The sequence below is a fragment of the Podarcis cretensis genome (assembly GCF_951804945.1).
Source record: "Podarcis cretensis genome assembly, chromosome: 7".
Lineage (NCBI taxonomy): Eukaryota > Metazoa > Chordata > Lepidosauria > Squamata > Lacertidae > Podarcis > Podarcis cretensis.
In genome coordinates this window covers 35,169,468-35,188,757 of record NC_137176.1, presented here as the reverse complement: position 1 = coordinate 35,188,757, position 19,290 = coordinate 35,169,468, and the positions used below count along the sequence as shown (strand labels likewise).

The 19,290-nt window shown below is 40.1% G+C and overlaps 1 protein-coding gene across 3 annotated transcripts in view; it reads right to left on the bottom strand.

Moving 5' to 3' along the window:
* Nucleotides 1–19,290, bottom strand: part of SLC66A2 (solute carrier family 66 member 2) — a 64,612-nt gene that overhangs the window by 32,071 nt on the left and 13,251 nt on the right. For 2 of the 3 annotated variants that reach the window (XM_079983829.1, XM_079983828.1), the window contains exon 3: nucleotides 18,986–19,119. In XM_079983829.1, the coding sequence (XP_079839955.1) occupies nucleotides 18,986–19,119 (134 nt within the window). Of the gene's footprint in view, nucleotides 1–16,084; nucleotides 16,139–18,985; nucleotides 19,120–19,290 lie in introns of all 3 variants that reach the window. The other variant, XM_079983827.1, reaches the window with a different exon arrangement.

Genomic DNA, 19,290 nt, shown 5'->3' with positions numbered 1-19,290 from the left:
CTCGGGTTACATACGCTTCAGGTTACAGACTCTGCTAACCCAGAAATATTACCTCAGGTTAAGAACTTTGCTTCAGGATGAGAACAGAAATCGTGCAGCAGCAGTGCAGCAGCAGCAGGAGACCCCATTAGCTAAAGTGGTGCTTCAGGTTAAGAACAGTTTCAGGTTAAGAACAGACCTCCGGAACGAATTAAGTACTTAACCCGGGGTACCACTGTAGTGTGAAGACTAGCATTTACATTTTGTGCAATCCTACATTAAATGCCATGACACGTCGTCCAGTCCACCCCCCCCTGCTTTCTCTTCTGCCAAGTGCCCCACTTCTTTCAGCCAATCAAGAGAGGCGATACTAAAGTTCCAGCGAAAGATTTGAGAAGGCGGGCTTGCCTAGCCTCTCCTGCAGGCGACGTGCTCCACCTACTGAAGGGACTGCCATCTGTTGGCGAAGGGCAGCAGATATCAGCACTGACATCAGCCCGCCTTCAAGAAAAAGAAGGGCAAAGCAACTCATTGCCCCCAGTATCATGAACAGATGAAGAGCAGACTACATCTGGCAAAATTATTTTTCCCAAACAACTCTCCTAAGAATCAGGAGATAGCTGATATTTGCACTGATTCAAATTATATTTGTAAAGGTCTTGATAAAAGCAAAAACAAAAAACCCCAAAAGAAAACCCCACCAAAGATATTTATACTTACTGGATTATTCTTCATCTCTGTGTATTTTTGGACATTTTCTGACAAAAAGTGTTGTTAAATTGGAATTACTGATTAACTTGAGAAACAGTGTTGTACAACTCAAGTTATTTTGGCCAACTTGCAACAAGCTGCAAAGTTTGCAGGGGAGCTCTTGCAGCATTGTTGATGTTTTGGCCAAGTGAGCACAGCTAGGTGCTACAGTTTTTACTTATACAGTGGTGCCTCGCAAGACGAAATTAATTCGTTCCGCAAGTTTTTTCTTCTTGCGAGTTTTTCGTCTTGCGAAGCACGGTTTCCCATAGGAATGCATTGAAAATCAATCAATGCGTTCCTATGGAAACCGCCTTCAGACCAGGTCCGGGGACAGTCTGTCCCCCGACCTCTTCTGAAGGCTGGGGGGGGGGGACAAGGCTGTTCTGAAGGCTGGCGGTGGGAAGAAAAGCCCTTCTCCCCACCTCCTGCCCCGCAAGCTCCGGGGACAGGAGGGCCAGCAATTTAAAAGCCCCCGGGACAGCGGAGACTTCTCCGCTGTCCCAGGGCGATCTTAAAATGCTGGCGGGCAGCAGCGAAGCTTTCGCTGCCGACCCCCAGCATTTTAAAAGCCCCCGGGACAGCGGAGGTCTTCTGAAGGCAGGCGGTGGGCGAAAGTCTTTGCTCCCCTCCCCCCCTGCCTTCAAAAGCCGTCTGGGATAGCGGAGAAACGCGCTGTGCTTCTCCGCTATCCCGGGAAGGCAGGCGGGGGGGAGCAAAGACTTTTGCCCCCTGCCGGCCTTCAGAAGCAGCGCGCTTCCCTGCTATCCCAGACCGCTTTTAAAATGCTGGCGGTGGGAAGCAAAGCCTTTCGGCCCCCGCTGGCCTTCCTGGACCTCTTCTGAAGGCCGGAGGGGGGCGAAAGGCTTTGCTCCCCACCGCCAGCATTTAAAAGCGGTCCCCGGAGATTTCCTTATGGGCTTTCTTCTTGCGAAGCAAGCCCATAGGGAAATTCGTCTTGCGGAACGACTCAAAAACGGAAAACTCTTTCGTCTTGCGAGTTTTTCGTTTTGCGAAGCGTTCGTCTTGCGAGGCACCACTGTATTTAAAATTTTGCTTACTACAAATAAAGCTGAGACTGACAGAAAGAATGGTGAAGCCCGGAGAACAGTTTTACAGTTGAACAAAGGGAGATCAGATTCAGGTAGGTAGCCGTGTTGGTCTGACGCAGTCGAAATAAATAAAAAAATTAAGAAAACTGTCCAGTAGCACCTTAGAGACCAACTAAGTTTGTTCTGGGTATAAGCTTTCGTATGCATGCACACTTCTTCAGATACACATGAAGAAGTGTGCATGCACACGAAAGCTTATACCCAGAACAGACTTAGTTGGTCTCTAAGGTGCTACTGGACAATTTTTAAAAATTTTTATTAAAGGGAGATCAGTTATAGCACGTAATATTTTACTACAGAGGAAGGCGGCAGCTTTAGTCACATCCCAGCAGTGCCCCCCTTAATTTTATCTCGTATAAATAAACTGGAAACAGTGGGCAAAACAACTCTCAGAATTTTCCCCTCCTGTTTAGGAGCAAATCAAAGTATTAAATGTATTTGAATTTACATAGGAAATCCCTCACTACTGTATCCCTACAACACTCCACATCTGCATTTCTGCCTTAAGGTCTTAAATGCTAGTTTTATGTGAGCTTTATATATCATAGTTCATAGAAATCATGATCCATAATATTATGTAGTGTTGAGAAATGTAGTGGTATAATGAATAATATCACTTACTTTCAAAATAGCATCACTTTATCAGTGTGATTTAACCCTTAAATGGACAAGTGGGGTCATATTTACCCCACTACTTTCCCTTTCTATATCACCATGGCAACCGCTTCAGTACTATTTTATGACAGAGTCTAACGCAGCATTGTCACATTTGGTACTAATGTACCAGATATAGCAGAATTTTGAATACTAAAGTACAGAAATATTACTACTAATCTGCTACCATTACTTCTACTATTACTAAATTATTAGTATATAATATTTGTCTTTTTATCTTTCCCTCTTTTTTAAAGATATAAAAATATTAATTTATAAATCATCTCTCCAAAATGTATTCTCATGAATTAGGAGGCCAGCAAAGAAAATACAAGAAAAATGAAAAAGGGGAGGGGGGTCAACACTCTTTCCATGTGGATTAAGTGCGGCATCAAAACATTTTTTCAATGAACTCACCTATAGATTTGAAGCAAGAGGAAACTGTTGGAAATCTCATCACCATATGAGGAGCAGTTGATTTGGTTAATCATGTACAGGATTTTGATGAAGGGGCAAATGCAGGAAATGGAAATGGAAGACAGAAAGAAACAGACATACAGACACATATGGAAGTAAATTTGGAAGATGAGAGGAGTAATCACAATGTAGGCCTTGACATTGGATGTATCACCACTGAGATCCCATCTCATCACGAGGAAATTAAAAGAATATGTTACAAATAGTCACATTCCTCTGCCTAAAACATTCCCAAAAGACAGTGGCAATCAAGTTTGAAGCTTGAGAAACAACACATTTTGCTTGAGAGGCTATCTGCAAAGTACTTTGCAGTAATGGTAGATTCCACACCAGGTTCTTCCCACATTGAACAACATTTCTTTTGAGGTATGTACGTTTAAAAGAAACGCAGCATGAGATTCCAGTAAAATTTTGGAAGTCTGTAGATTGTAGCAACAAAAGAGGTGAAGAAATTACTCAGTTGATAACTGATACCTTGAAAGAACATGCTATTGCTCTCAGTGATTGTAGAGCTCAAGTCTACAGTAATGGGGCAAATATGGCTGGAAGATATAACGGCACACAAGCAAAAATACAAGAACAATGCTCAACAGCTATTTTTTTTAACCTTGATTATTTTCTAAGTATAGATGGATAAAAAGGAATTTCTATGTCATTCTACTTTGCATGTTTCCACTCATAAGTGCATTTCATTCTATTTCTATGTCAATCTGCAAATGTTTTAATCTACCCCAAAATTTGAATTTTAAAATAGTTATTTTAAATATGCCAGCATAACTCCCCCATCCTGATTTAGCCAGGGCAAAACCAGCCCTGAAAATTGGGTGTTCAAGGGGAGGGACAAGGACAAGGCAGGGCAGACTGACTCTAGATCTTAACATTGATCAGCTTGGTCACATGACCCAGCAATCCTGAGGAAGGTGCACTAGCACAAAGGATGGTCTAGGTCAAACTCTATTTTAAAGGCTTGTTTCCTCCCCGTAGGCTTTGGTTGTCTCAGCCAGCAGTAGCCCCACTACTAAACAGATTTTGGCTCTGGTGTACTTTATGCCAGCTTAATGTAAGGCGCTGTAAATTACACTGGCTTCCAATGCTCCCTAAATTTTAATGGAGAGCTCCACTTAGTGTCAGCTCTCATGCCTTAGAAAGCCTTAAAGGTGGAGAGTTATGAGTCATGCCTTAGAAAGCCTTAAAGGTGGAAAGTTATGAATAGTGAATACAAATAATTAAAACCAGGGCTATAGAGATTTCAATTTCTGAGGCAGCGGCATTACCTTCTTAGGAATCACTCTGTACATAGCTGTATTATTATTTTTTTAATGCTAAAACCAAAAATGTATAGAGAGTACCTGGTAAAGCTCTGTTTTAACACCTTTTTTCTACATGTCTGTATGGAAACTCTTTATAGCTTCAATGGATTGTTGTATAATCCAATCTCTGTAATTCAGGCATGCATGAAACAACAAAATATGAATTCACAAGCAGTATGGCGTTGAAAGCCAGTTACACTCACAAAAGGGCTTAATGTGTGTTTTTGTTAAGGCACTTACACCCAGGTTTCTAAAGCAGCAGCAAAAAAAATGTTAGAAACAAAATGATGTATTTGTATTCTGAACCTACCATCATTTAACATTTGTAGCACATCAACAAGGCACAGCAGCACCAACAGCCAAATATAAATCAATAAATGGGGGGATGATGATAATGATAATGATAATGATAATGATAAATAATAATAATAATAATAATAATAATAATAATAATAATACTTATTTATTTATATCCCGCCCTCCCCAGCCAAAGCCGGGATCAGAGCAGCTAACAACAGTAAAATAATACAACATTCTAAAACCATTTAATTATAAAATGATGTCAGCTCTTGTGCTGGTTGTCTGAGACTTGAGCTCTTCCTTGTGAGTGCTGTAATTTGCCATCTAACTTTGCTTTTGCACTTCATTGGGATACTTTTATTGGTAGATCAGGCAATAAGAAAAGCAGTCAAAAATAAGGAAAGGAGTCAAATCTGGAAAAAAGAAAAAACTAAAACTTTATCTCGATCCACGTAAAAATAACAAAAATCTCCCTATATCCCAGCAAGGGGACTTGAGAACAAAATGGCTGTTGTATCTCAAACTTAGACCAGTGTGTCGCTAAATCTGATCTGTAAACGATTATGCTGGCAATTAAACCAAATCAAGAGCAGATGATCCCCAAGATTCAGGCTTCACTGTAACTGAGGACATTGGGGCAGGATTCATCAATGTTGTGATGACATGTGTTACTATATCTTTAAGCTGAAGACAATCTAACAAACTAGCCTGTCAGTTAGCGCTTTACTTCAGTTGATTTGATATTGCACAAATATGACTGCTTGTTTATTGATGGCATTATCTGTTCTAAATTACTACACTGAATATAGAACGTCATATGGGCGACAGCACAGATGTGAACTGTCCAGCCCATACAGAAATGCAGTGAGGCTTCAGCCTGCAGGACTATGTTATATGGCCTCAAGTGTGAAACTGATCTTACTTCCCAAGGTCAACTACCTGCAAAATGTTTTTGTGGCCTTGTAGAGACATGCAAGAATAAACTGTTTGCTAGATCCTATAGCCATGGTAAGCCCATCAACAAAGATTCTAAATCCCAGCTGAGGGATATGACACTTTGCTTCCTATGCTATTGTTTCAAATACAGTGGTACCTCTGGTTATGAACGGAATCCATTCCGGAGGTCCGTTCATAACCAGAAACCGCTTGTAATATGAGGCACGCTTTCGCTAATGGCGCCTCTGATATGCGATTTCTGCTCACATCCTGGGGCAAAGTTCGCAACCAGGAGCAGCTACTTCCAGGTTAGCGGACCTCATATCCCAGAGTGTGCACAACCAGAGGTACCGCTGTACAAAAAATTGGGGGGCAGGGACCTAAATGGACTTTCCTATTCCAAATGCAGTTTTCTGATTTTATTTCCAAGACACACTGCATTCTGCGAACACTAAGTATGTACCATCTCCATTGGACTGTCGAGGGAGGAGCTGCCCTCCCTTAAGTTTTTATTGCTAAGTATTAGTTTGGGTTTTTCCAAACATACTAGAACTTCCTTTTCTGATTAGTCCAGTTTTAGCTACAGTCCTGTCAGCACTTACCACCTGAGTTTTCTGTTAGGAGACGTGGTACCAGGTGCTTAGTAAAATATTTTATTGTAATCTGTTATTAAATCCAGATGCAAAACCTACATAGAAAAGAAAATATTGACTCCTGAACAGTAATGAGTTAGACAAAAGGAAGGAAGTTGAAAGTTGGAAAAACCCTGTGCAAACATAAGGAGGTTAAGCCTCAGCCAGTCAGCAAGCTCAGAAAGCCTTCACAGCAGGATTGAACTTGTGTTTATCCCATTTCTCTAACAGTTGGCGGAGAGGGAGAAGGTTTGTGCTATCAAAAGAGATTTCAAGGTTAAGAAGTCCTGGCAAAATAAGAAAGATACATACTCATCACTGTCAGCGGAAAAATAATTGGGTAGCAGAAAGAGTGTGTTAAAAATATAGGATTCGGCAGCAGGAGAGGGCAGAAGACCGTTGAGAGCTCAATTAAAACTGTCAAAAGAAAAAGTTAATGTTTCTCAGTAAATTTTAAATAGAAATAAATACCCCACAAACTTCCACACAAAGTAGAGTTAAGCTCCGAAATTGTATGGATAGCATTCTCAACTAATGTGTTTTCAAGTGCTTTCTCATAATGAATAAGAATTTTTATTCAGGAGAGATTTGTCGGATCCCTTTTATTGATCTATTTGCTTGCTCAAAACGGGGGGGGGGGGGGGAAAATTAGAAGAGAAGCCAGGCAGGTTTAAAAGAAAAAAGAAAGGGAGCTTTTCTTCAGCTCATCAACTGCTTCATCTGTTCACTTGACACAGAAACAGAAACAGACAAAAGTTCTACGGTCATATCATTTCTAAACAGGCAGTGTTTGACTCTGAAAAGCAGAGATGGCTGGACCTACAGCTTCCTATACAGTGGTACCTCAGTTTAAGAACAGTCCTGTTTACGATGGATTCGGTTTACGAACTCCGCAAAACCGGAAGTAGTGTCCCTGTTTGCAAACTTTACCTCGGCCTAAGAAAGGAATCCGAATCTTGGGAAGGCACCGGTGGTGGGAGGCCTCATTAGGGAAAGCACGCCTCTGTTTAAGAACAGTTTCGGTTTAAGAACAGACTTCAGGAAAGGATTAAGTTCATAAACCGAGGTACCACTGTACTAGAAATTCTGACCCCTGTTTCCAAGCTCTGTGGGAGCTGGTTGTGGGACCCAGTAAAGGCACTGAGTCGGATTCAGAGGTACCCAGAGCAGAACTCCAGTAGATGTGGAGGAAAAAGCTTTAAATTCACTGGGCTTGGCTCAGTCGAATGGAGGGGGTGAATATACCAATGTATCCCAAGCTGAGCCAAGGGGGCAGGGTTTACACCAGCATAGCCTGGTTGTGCTGGGAATGTCCCAGCTCAGCAGATATCCATTGGATCCTAAGCCATTTCCTTAAGACTTGCCTCCTAGATCCTGAATGGCTCCCTGATTCTCCAGTTAGCTTTCAACATCTATTTTATACTGACCAGAGATGAGTCTTAGCATATACTGCCAACAAAAAAAAAGATAAATCCAAGAACATACCTTCAAGATCAGGGGTAGGCAACCTAAGGCCCGGGGGCCAGATGTGGCCCAATCACCTTCTCAATCCGGCCCGCGGACGGTCTGGGAATCAGCATGTTTTCACCGGCCCACAGCTGAAAAGGGTTGCTGACCCCTGTTCAAGATGCTAACTCTGAACCCACCTTTAAGATGCTTACTCTGTTAGCATCCTGAAATATGAGTCAAGAAGATCACTGCTGAGAAAGGAAGAGTGGGGAAGAGAGTGGAGTAAAACAACCTAGTACAGGGGTCAGCAAACTTTTTCAGCAGGGGGCCGGTCCACTGTTCCTCAGACCTTGTGGGGGGCCGGACTATATTTTGGGGGGAAATGAACGAATTCCTATGCCCCACAAATAACCCAGAGATGCATTTTAAATAAAAGCACACATTCTACTCATGTAAAAATGCCAGGCAGGCCGCACAAATAACCCAGAGAAGCATTTTAAATAAAAGCACACATTCTACTCATGTAAAAACATGCTGATTCCTGGGCTGGATTTAGAAGGCGATTGGGCTGGATCTGGCCCCCGGGTCTTAGTTTGTCTACCCATGACCTAGTGTATACTGAGTCCATTTTAACAACCACCTGAACACCCAAAGGCTTTGTTGGGACAAAGCCTACGGAAATGAAATCCAGTGAAACATTCTGAGAAGCTAGGTGTAAAAAGTGCATATGGAAAATAAATACATACACCCACACACATATTACAGTGACTAACAAAACAAATTTTAAATCCTAACAGCAAACCATTTCAGCTTCTGCTTCATCCCTTGCTCTGATTAAAATGATGCTGTTTCCAAGGTGGCAGTTCTGGAGCTTTGAAGGTGGGCTATTAGAAAGACCCTCATTTGCTGAAGCCACGTGATGCTAGTACTATCATCTAGATTGAGGTCATGTGGTACTAATGGGTGCACCCAGTTGTGTACATCCCTTTTTGCTAACATTGCTGGATCTGTTGGCATCTCTTTAGCAATTCAACAGGCTGTGGTTCTCAGAACTGGATCCTACCAGGATCCAGAAAAAACTTGTCTGAAGTGCTGTTTGATGCTTTATCTGTTAAAGATAAAGGAAAAAGAAATATACTCAACAAGAACTTGCCTCTTTAATGAATGCTCCAATTTGTTATGCGTCTTCTATACAGTGGTACCTCGGGTTAAGTACTTAATTCATTCCGGAGGTCCGTTCTTAACCTGAAACTGTTCTTAACCTGAAGCACCACTTTAGCTAATGGGGCCTCCTGCTGCCGCTGCACCGCCGGAGCATGATTTCTGTTCTCATCCTGAAGCAAAGTTCTTAACCTGAAGCACTATTTCTGGGTTAGCAGAGTCTGTAACCTGAAGTGTATGTAACCTGAAGCGTATGTAACCTGAGGTACCACTGTATTTTGCCTTTGCTTCCAAGTAGAGAGAAGGAATCACACCAATGTATTAATATAGGAAGATGCATACATATGGCACAGCTATTTAATTTAATCATTGCAGGCAAATACTATTTAATTTCAATGTTAAGTATCATTTGCTCAATTCACTGCATACTGAGCAACAGGCAGCATCATTACACGATCCTTTAGAGATAGGCATAAAGAGGAACAATTGTGAAAATACATGAAGCTTGTCCAGCCAAGACAACTATGAAAAGCGAGGGAGGACAGAAAGCAAGATAAAATACTAACAGAGCAAACTGATGCACGTTTACTCGGAGGTATATCCCACAATACCAAATGGGGCTTACACCCTTGCTAGTGTTTTTAGAATTACAGCCTAAGTCATTTATTGTCTGTCATGTAATGTGGGGTGTTTCAAATACCCGAAGAATGAGCAAACCCTCTAAAATACAGCCACTAAAGCATTTCACATGCAAGAGAGCTTTTTCTGCTCTGCTTGGAAGATTACATAAGGCCCAGATGCTGTAGTAAGATGCACCACATCTCTAATATGCCACATTGAGACTAGACATTTAAAAACGTCAGCAGTTTCTTCTGCATTGTAGGTCTCAGCAAGACCAGTTTTCGCCTTCTACCAGGTTGTTTTGATCTTTTCTTAGGATAGATCCAAATAAGTCAATGTTCAAATAATTTCTCCCTGTTCTATACTTGGCCTACAATACATGTCCTATAACATGCTTCACTTCCAAGGGATTTCATGAGCAAACTGTTTCCTTACAATGTTTTTCAAATATTAGGGCTATAATGTATGAGCCAGCACTGTGGTAGCATAATACTAACAATACAGCAAAATAGCTGCAGAGTACTATAGGGGCACACCCTTTGGGAATTGGTCACATCCTGGTGCCCATCTTTTCTGGGTGCTTTTTTGCATGTGACAATATTACAGGTGGTAGCAGTGACAGTACTTGCAGGAGGTGATATATTTCAAAAGCATTAGCATATTTAACATATATGTAATAACATACAAGCTACATATGCCTATGATTTTGAAATGTAACTAATCTTGCAATGCCATCACCTGAATTAGGTCGTACGTATGTTCCTATAAACAGAAAGCTGTTTGCCATCTAAAATACAGTGGTACCTCGGGTTAAGAACTTAATTTGTTCCGGGGGTCCATTCTTAACCTGAAACTATTCTTAACCTGAAGCACCATTTTAGCTAATGGGGCCTCCCGCTGCCGCTGCACGATTTCTGTTCTCGTCCTGAAGCCAAGTTCTTAACCCGAGGTACTATTTCTGGGTTAGCAGAGTCTGTAGCCTGAAGTGTCTGTTACCTGAAGCATCTTGTAACCTGAAGCAGGTACCACTGTACCTGCTATTTGACAAACCAGAGAATATTTTATCTTGGAAAGTGGGAAGGGGTAGCGGTTGCAGGGGCAGTGAGAATTTCTCCAAGGCATGGAAATACAGCCTGTTCTTCCTATTGTGCCCACTGAAGCAATGCAAAGTGAAGAAAATTCAGGGTTTAATCTCTAAGTTTAGTCTCTAGCCATTTGTGGTGGGGGTTTTTTACTCCAAAAATCATAGCATTTTGGCTCCAATAAATTTTATCCTAAATGTATACTCATCATGCTTACATAAATGCTTTCAATATTTAATGGCTGCATTTGTACATTTTTTCCAAATATAAAAAATAAAATCAATTCCCTCCTTTCATCATCCCTCCCCTATTCTGTAAATCCCAACATTTGAATGCTGCAGACGAGCTACATCTACCAATTACATCCACTATCAGAACCCTGAATACCAGAGAATATTGGTTCTTGTTTTCCCTTAAGAGCTGAAATTGCTTCTTTTAGTTTAACTTATACAAACTGAAAACAGTATTTTCAAGATCTAAGAGCACCCTCATGTGGTTAGATACAGCAGTTGCATCTTTTTTAGAAGTTTAATTGGGATTTTCTTTTCTTTTCTAATAAGACCTCATTTCACTCTTGCGGGGGGGGGGGGAATGTTTCCTGTTACCCACAAATGCTCTTTTTTGAAATCAAAACCAAGTGCTCTTTCAAAGTGCAAGACTTATCTGTGTCTGGAATTAATCACAGTCAGCTTCCTTTTCCATCTCCTTATTTTGACCAGTTTCAGGATGGAAGATTCCTGAAATTAAGAATCAGACTGAATTCCAAAACAACTGGATGCTCAGCTTAGTCTCATCATTGGCTATGGAAAAGGAAAGGAATGCTAGCAAGAGAAGCACCTCAGCTGAACTCAAATAGTGGACTTGGACACACACACTCACTCTCTCTATTGTTTGCTTTGACGGGTAATATGTTAATTGGTTCGCTATTTTGGCTTCTAGTAACAGAAGAAAGCAGTCAAGAACAACAGGCTGAGCTCCAAAACTGTAACTGCTTAAAGTAGGACCTTGCAATACACGGCAGAAGCAAAATAATCCATTGTTGAAATATTCATGTGTTCTGATATCAACCAATTAAGGCAGTCACATATTTAATTCCATATATCTAAGTGAGGATCATCTTCTTGAGGGAGCCTGAAGCAGTGGCTCTCAAACAACACAAATGCTTTGACCCTCATTAATCTCTATGAAATGGTAACTAAATTAACATTCATAACTGGAAGCTGGCTGATCATTTCAGCAGATGGAGACGAGAAAGGAAAGGAAATTGGTGGAGGAAGTAAGGACAGATCATTTTAAAAACACAGGAAGAGGTGAGTGGTGCCACCTGGTTGTTTTTAAATCAGCACAGCTTCCCCCCCCCCCCAAGCTCCTCAGTACATCCTATCATTTTAAATTTGTACACATGTATAACTTGGAACATATAAATGCAGCAATAATTTTCTCTCCACATATATATAGCAATCATTTAAAAAAAACAACCAAGGAAGACGGATTAAGGCAAAAAAGGGAGGAAATACCAGCACCAAAATTAAAATAATGGATTTAGCCATGGCACTATTTTAAAGCACTATATAAATGAAATTTTATGATTAAAAGATATACCACTCCCATGCTGAGTTGGCAGCAGCCAGTAAGAACAAGCGCCCTAAAACTCCAGTCCTGGAGATGGAAAATGGTCCCATTACAAATGTTCATAATTAATCACACTTTAAAAACAGGAATAGCCAATGTGGGGCATTCCAGATATTGTGGACTACAACTCCCATCATTATTGACCATTGACCATAGTGGCTGGGGGTGATAGAAACTTAAACCCACAACATCTAGAAGGCACCACATTGGCTACCCCATTACATATGACAGGTATTTCCTCGAGGGAGTGGAAGGTTCACTGATGATAAAAGCATGAGGACTGGTTTGGAGGTAGTTTGGTTGCCCTTCCTGACACTATTGATCCTTATGTAGACAATAGTGTTTGAACCCGCCCCCCAAACCAAACTGCATGCAGTATTAGCACACTAGTATCATATATTCATGGAAGTGTAGACAGAATCATTGAAACATAGACTATTGAGTTGGGAGGGACCCCAAGGGTCATCTAGTCCAACCTGCTACAATGCAGGAATCTTGCCTGCAGCTGTCCCTGGGTGGGCTTGAACCACCGACCTTCTGGTTAACAGCCAGACGCACTAAACCATTGCGCCACAGAGATGCCAATAATCTTGAGCATGGGAATTTGAACATACTTTTTAACAGTGGAATGGGGGAGAAGAGGTCTAGCATTATCCTCTATGTGCAGATTGCAAACACAACTGAGGAATTTTGATGGCAACCAAGAATGGCTAGATACTGCAGCAGGGTATCCATGAACTGCCATGAGATATCATTACTAGATCCATATAATAAAAGGAATTTAGCTTCTCAAAATCTAGAGACTCTGGTTCTCCAGTTTCCTTGGTAATCAGCTGGCTGGGGATGGCAGGAGGCCTACAAGAACTATAATGTTAGAGGTCAAGCAAACTTTTCATCTCACCTGTGACACTAAATCCGCAACAGCATTAACAAATGACTAATTTGTTCAGAGCATTATTGTAAACAGCTAGCATTCTCTTGATTCAGAGAATGATTCTTCCAAGATGATAATCCAAACATGTTACAAGTGTGTAACTTGTTGTTTAAAGGAAAACATTAATCACCTTCAAAATATCACTAGCATTAATGAGTTAAACAATGTAATGGGGGGGAATCAAGTTTTTTTAAAAAATAAAAAAATACTCTGTTAATTTATTAAGAGGACCAAAGGCTTAATTTGAATATTAAAATTTGCTTGAAATGTTTTATTCATTATCTTTGCTCTTCATTTGTTTCCTAAGTTGTTTCTATTCGAAAACAGAAAGCTATCCATATGCTTAAGAAAATAAAGAGTCCACTTTCAGAATAAAGTACTAGTTAAAATTGTTCTCCTAATTTTTCTTTTTGGGTGTAGAAGAATCAATGACAGTAAGTGGTTTGCTAGACTGCTGACAAATATGCTCAAGAGGGACCTCAGAGAGCATAAGGAAGTAGCTCAGTTTGTGACTGGAAGGTAATACCAAATGACAGCTCCAATATCATATATCAGGTTTACTGAACTTCTATTCATCTAAACCCCCTAGGTAACATTGTCACTCTAATATACTATAGCGTGAAATAGTAGTGACAGTTTCCAAGGACAACGGATACTCAGATAAAGTGGAACACATCCTTCTTTGAGCTAACAGCACTTTACAAAACTGTTTGATCACCTAAAAACTCTGGTTTAACCAATTTCAAGAATAAAAAATGGAAAGTATTTATTTTACCAACACATACATTTTAAAGTGCATTCTGCAATATGCAGGCATAAACCACTCTCATAATTCAATCGAAGCACACACAATTTAGATATAAAAAATGCTTTAAATATGAGAAAAAGCAAATTGTTGCCCACAGAAAGAGGAAACAAACCACCCCAGAATATGATTAATAGTTCTCTTTAACTTAATTGTCCTTCCTTGTATTCAGGAATCCCATTATAGAAAAGTTTTTGTCTCAGGAAGAACTATGCACAGCAGCTTCTCAGCCAGCAAAGTGAGGAATGTCACATGATACTTCCCAACTGGTTGGCAACATGCACAGTGTGGGAGAATGTATAACATTGATCTGAATGGCATGGCAGCAATATGTAAATCATTCACCTCACTGGCCATTACTTGGTTCCTTCCCTTTGCACCCACCCCAGGCAATATCATCAGTAGGCAACATCACAACACCAAGCCCACCAGTGGCATTCTAAGGCACTGGTCCATGAGGTTGAGCCCCAAGTACTACCTGACCCTCAGGACTCTGCCCAGACCATGCCCCATCCCAGGTCACACCTGCTCCATGGCCTCCTCAACACACACAAACACAGATACCACACATATATAAAATGCCACATATTAATATGCACACATACATCACACTCTGATTTTTTTGCGGCTGAAATGTCGCCTATTGTTTAAAAGTAAGAGTCATTTCCCTACCCTCTGGTGCACAGGCTGCATCATTATCATTTTTATAGGATGCAAGTACCCATCTCCTTCAACCCACCACACTTCATTATCAGTTGTCCGTTACTGCAAGCGACTATACAGAGTGTGCTTAGTCACAGATTCTGGCATGAAAGCATAACTGGCAAAGCTCTTCTTCACCTTTGAAGGCTACATATCCATTTCAAGTAGGCATGTTGAGAACTCGCACACCCATTTTAATGAGCTGGAGCCAGGCCTGTAAGCACACTTGAGCCGCTAAGGAAAAATATTTGGCTTTTTGCCCCCACAATCTGCAAGTTTTGCTAAAGCACTTACTTTTCCACACATTCACAGAGTGCACATTTTCATTTAAACCTTGAACCAGGTTTGTGTGACTCCCAGCACATGCCCTGATTGATACTGAAATTAGCTGGCAAGTCTGCTAGTTGAATATTGGTAAATAAATATGCATTAATGCAACACAACTTTCTCATGCTGTATTATATATTTTTTTTAACTTGAAACACTTGCTAATAAAACAACTTTAGTAAGCTTTTTCTGTGTTACAGGAAAAAAGACAAATGAATAATATTTCTAACCTTCTAAACTTCAACATATTATTGTTTTCAACCATGCACCACAAATAAGAAAGGAAGCAGAAATGTAAACAGGGAGTTTCAAGCAAGTTTACATCCTGTGAATTAGTAGATCTTTGCACAGCACACTGGTAAAGATCACTACAAGCTAATGATGGAAATCAAAGAACAAAAAAAGATGCAGCAAAGGTTTTGCAAAAAAGAAAAACCCTTTTTTGGAAAAAGATGCAGCAGAAAATGTTCTGAACAATAGAATAATTAAACTTGCACACTGAGAAAATGTTATTTCCTCCAATTCCAAAATGTAAGGAATGTAAAATACTTTGCAGCCTCTTAAAAAAGTGCCTCCTATTGCAATCCATTCTCTTCTGGCTGCTTCAAGTCTTGCAACAGATTCAAACCTATTATAGGCTTGGATTATATTTAATCTCTGTGGCAGAGTTGTCACACAGAAACCCATCTGTTCAGCTCTAAAATGCAATAGCAACATCTGCAGGTGCCATATCTCATAAATCACCTGGATTTTATTTTCCATCTCCTACAATTTACCAGATGCTGGCAAGGGAAGTTGAAACAACCTGGCTATGGAACTCTTACTCTTGAACTTCAGGCATGAGAAGAATACAACATTATTATTGAGTGCATAAAAAGGGGAATAAAGGGAAATAAAGATCAATTAAGAATGTGCACATCAAGGGACCTAAAAATTGGCCAGAATAATATTTTGAAGATAAAATGTGTGGAAAGGAGTAAAAACTTGCTTGAGGAGCAAACCTGAATGCATCTTTTTCCTCAGTCAGTGTTAAAACTGAAGTGGGATTTTATTATTATGAAAAATGTAGCACAGGCATCGTCTTCGTAGAAATGATAATCATGCATTCATTTCTAACATGACAAAAATATTAAAAGGGCAAAAAGTAAAAATAAAAAGCAGTGAAGAACAGATGGTGTTCAGATGGCAACCTCATGCAGCTTGGGTTTGTAAAGTACATACCCAGAAAGGATCTCTTGGGAGGTGTTTTGATTTCTTCATCCTTACTATCTGCAGCTACATTAAAACATTGAAGAGAAAGCAAAGACAAAACAGACTAGTTGACTCCATATAATAGCCAGCCTCTTAATTTGCTATAAATTAGTTCAGGGTTAGTATATTTTGCTGGTAGTCATGCTGGAAGGATTTGGTTATTTTAGTTCCTGTGCTGTCTACATGACATTCTCCCCTGGATTTTGAAGCTAGATACAGTAATAATTGAGTTACAACGCACTGCTTAAAAAACATCTGAGAAATAATCTGAAATATATATTTACATAAACATAAGAGAATCCACAACTTGAGCAAGTATTTAATGCAGTATATACATCAATACCAAAAATGAATTATGTTGTCTTTTTACACTACTCTTAAAGAAAATTTAAGAGGTTCTGTTACTTTATTTTGCTTCTGTTACTTTATTTTGCAGAGGTTCTGTTACAATGTTCTAGTCAGCTCCATGGCTGAATTAACCTTGATTCTACCTGCAAACTGGCTAGCCTAACATTGCATTCTAATACCTGGGCTACAAACACACACACACACACATATATGTACTCAGGATACCAAATCTGAGCAATTGTACAGCTTTTCGACACTGGAACACAGTGACCTAGCTAGTACAGGCTAGTCAATTAAGTGCAAAAACAGACAGATCACAATTACATATATGTCTACTTAGAAGCAAGCCTCATTGAGTTCAGTGGGACTTATACCAAGGTAATCATATATAGCACTGTAGCCTTAGTGTTTGCTACAGGGGTGTTTCAGGTGTTCATTTTCTTCCTTCCTTCCTTCCTTCCTTCCTTCTTCTTCTTCTTCTTCTTCTTCTTCTTCTTCTTCTTCTTCTTCTTCTTCTTCTTCTTCTTCTTCTTCTTCTTCTTCAGCAACATAGCAGGCATATCAGAAACTCACAGATCAACTGTGATACATTCCAAGATTCAAAGTCTTGAATTTTGAGGAAACAGACGCCAACAGGGTTTTGAAATGGGAGCTCTCTGTACACATTGCTCCAGAAAGTAAAGTATTACCACAAAGGTAAAACAGGACATGATATTAATTGTGCAAACACAATTACCGTAAATGTGCAGGTTCTTGTTGTGTAAACAGCAATCACAGTAAAGTGTGAGAATCCAATGGAAGCTTTCCTTTAATTGCAAACAGCATTAAACAGAGGCCTTTTTACTAGGACTGTGGCTGGGAAATAAAGAGTTAAACTACCCCTCCTCACCCTTCACAACCCCAAACCTGCTCAGGCTTTCCTGTTACATAACAAAAGGCATGCACATTATTTGCATTCACACAATTAACACCACATCTAATTTAGCTCTAAAACAGCTGGAAGTTGAACTTGTATGAGCCCTATGATATTTTTGAGGGTTAGGCTGGACTTGTAAAGAGAATTATTTCCAGAGTGAAAAGGAACCCAGCAGGAGGAATAGCTCTCTAGTCCAGCATTGCTGGCCTGATAACTATATCAATGTGATGGAGAAAATGTGAGGGGGAAACTTTTATTTAATAATAATAATAATAAAATAATAAATTTTATTTATATCCCGCCCTCCCCAGCCGAAGCCGGACTCAGGGCAGCTAACACACTAAAATAGTGCAACATTATAAAAACATTATAAAAATTAATTAAAAACAAAATTGATGGCAACCATAAACTAAAGTTTTGTAAAGATTGCCAAAGGAGGGAGTCAGGCTGCGCCCTGACCAAAGGCCTGGTGGAACAGCTCTGTCTTGAAGGCCCTGCGGAAAGATGTCAAGTCCTGCAGGGCCCTTGTCTCTTGTGACAGAGTGTTCCACCAGGTTGGAGCCACAGCCGAAAAAGCCCTGGCTCTAGTTGAGGCCAGCCTAACCTCTCTGTGGCCTGGGACCTTCAAGATGTTTTTATTTGAAGACCGTAAGTTCCTCTGTGGGGCATACCAGGAGAGGCGGTCCCGTAGGTATTTATCAAATTTCAGCCATGACCCCCCAAAAGTCCATACAAAAGCAGAGCAGAAGTTGCTCGCAATTTCAGCATTTATTTCCAGCTTCCCAAAGTTATCTTCTTAAAAGATACTTATATTGGAATTAACAGAAAAGCATCTCTTCCTACCACCTTTCCTTATTCCTCCTGAGGAAAAGGGTATTTCTCCATTATATGCAAATGAATGAATACAATCAAGGAATACCTTGTGCTGATCATTTCCATGGTGCCAGCATTCAGAAGAAAAGCTCCAAAGGATTCCCCCCATCTGACCCAAATACAAGCACACAGAGTGAGTTTTGTGCTACAATATGCTTCATTCTCTCACATTATCTCATAGCATATTTCATTAGAAAATGTAAATGCCCTAGGCCAAGCAATTCATAAATTAAGGCAGCTATCTTGCATTTTAGGATTGTAGCATTTTCTTTTTTAAGTAAGCATATATTGAAGAATCAAAACAAACTGACAACCAACAAAGGCGTAATCAAAACAAATTAAAACTACAACCTGGAAAGTATCAGGTTGCTCTTAGGATTGGAGATCAAAAAGTGAGACCACCCTTCTCCTACAGGCAAAATACCATTTTGTTCTGCAATTAACCCAGAGCTCAACTGAATTAACTTTTGCAACAAAACATGACACCAGCTACTGAATAGGATTTAGAATATTCATAAGAAAGCATTTTTAAAGCAAACAACAAATTTCCAAAAAACAGCCGATTACCACAAGTCAGGCTGAATGTTCTTTTAGTACAGGATTATTATTATTATTTTAAAGACAGTTTTATATAACATGTGCCAAATTACAGTTCAGTAACAAAAAAAACCCCAACTGCAAATGCAGAAGGGAAGGGCAGTACATAGGATCACTGGCCAAGGGCTTCAACTAACCTGAAAAGGAGCGCCGTTTTATGTTCAGCTCATTTGTCACACGTACTTCAGTGCACAGTTTCAGCATCAGTAACATTGTAATTATCATAATGATGCTCTGCAACAGTAGAGGGGATTCAAAGTGCCTCCCAAACCTGGAAGAAAAGATGACAAGTCAAATCATGAACATTCATTCTACCAACTTCAACAGAAATAGTCACACACACACACACAAATGTGGATCAAAGAATTCCACTTGGACTATGTTAATACATTTATACTCCATACTAGCCCAAGTGTTATTCAACAGCCCTAACCCTAGGATG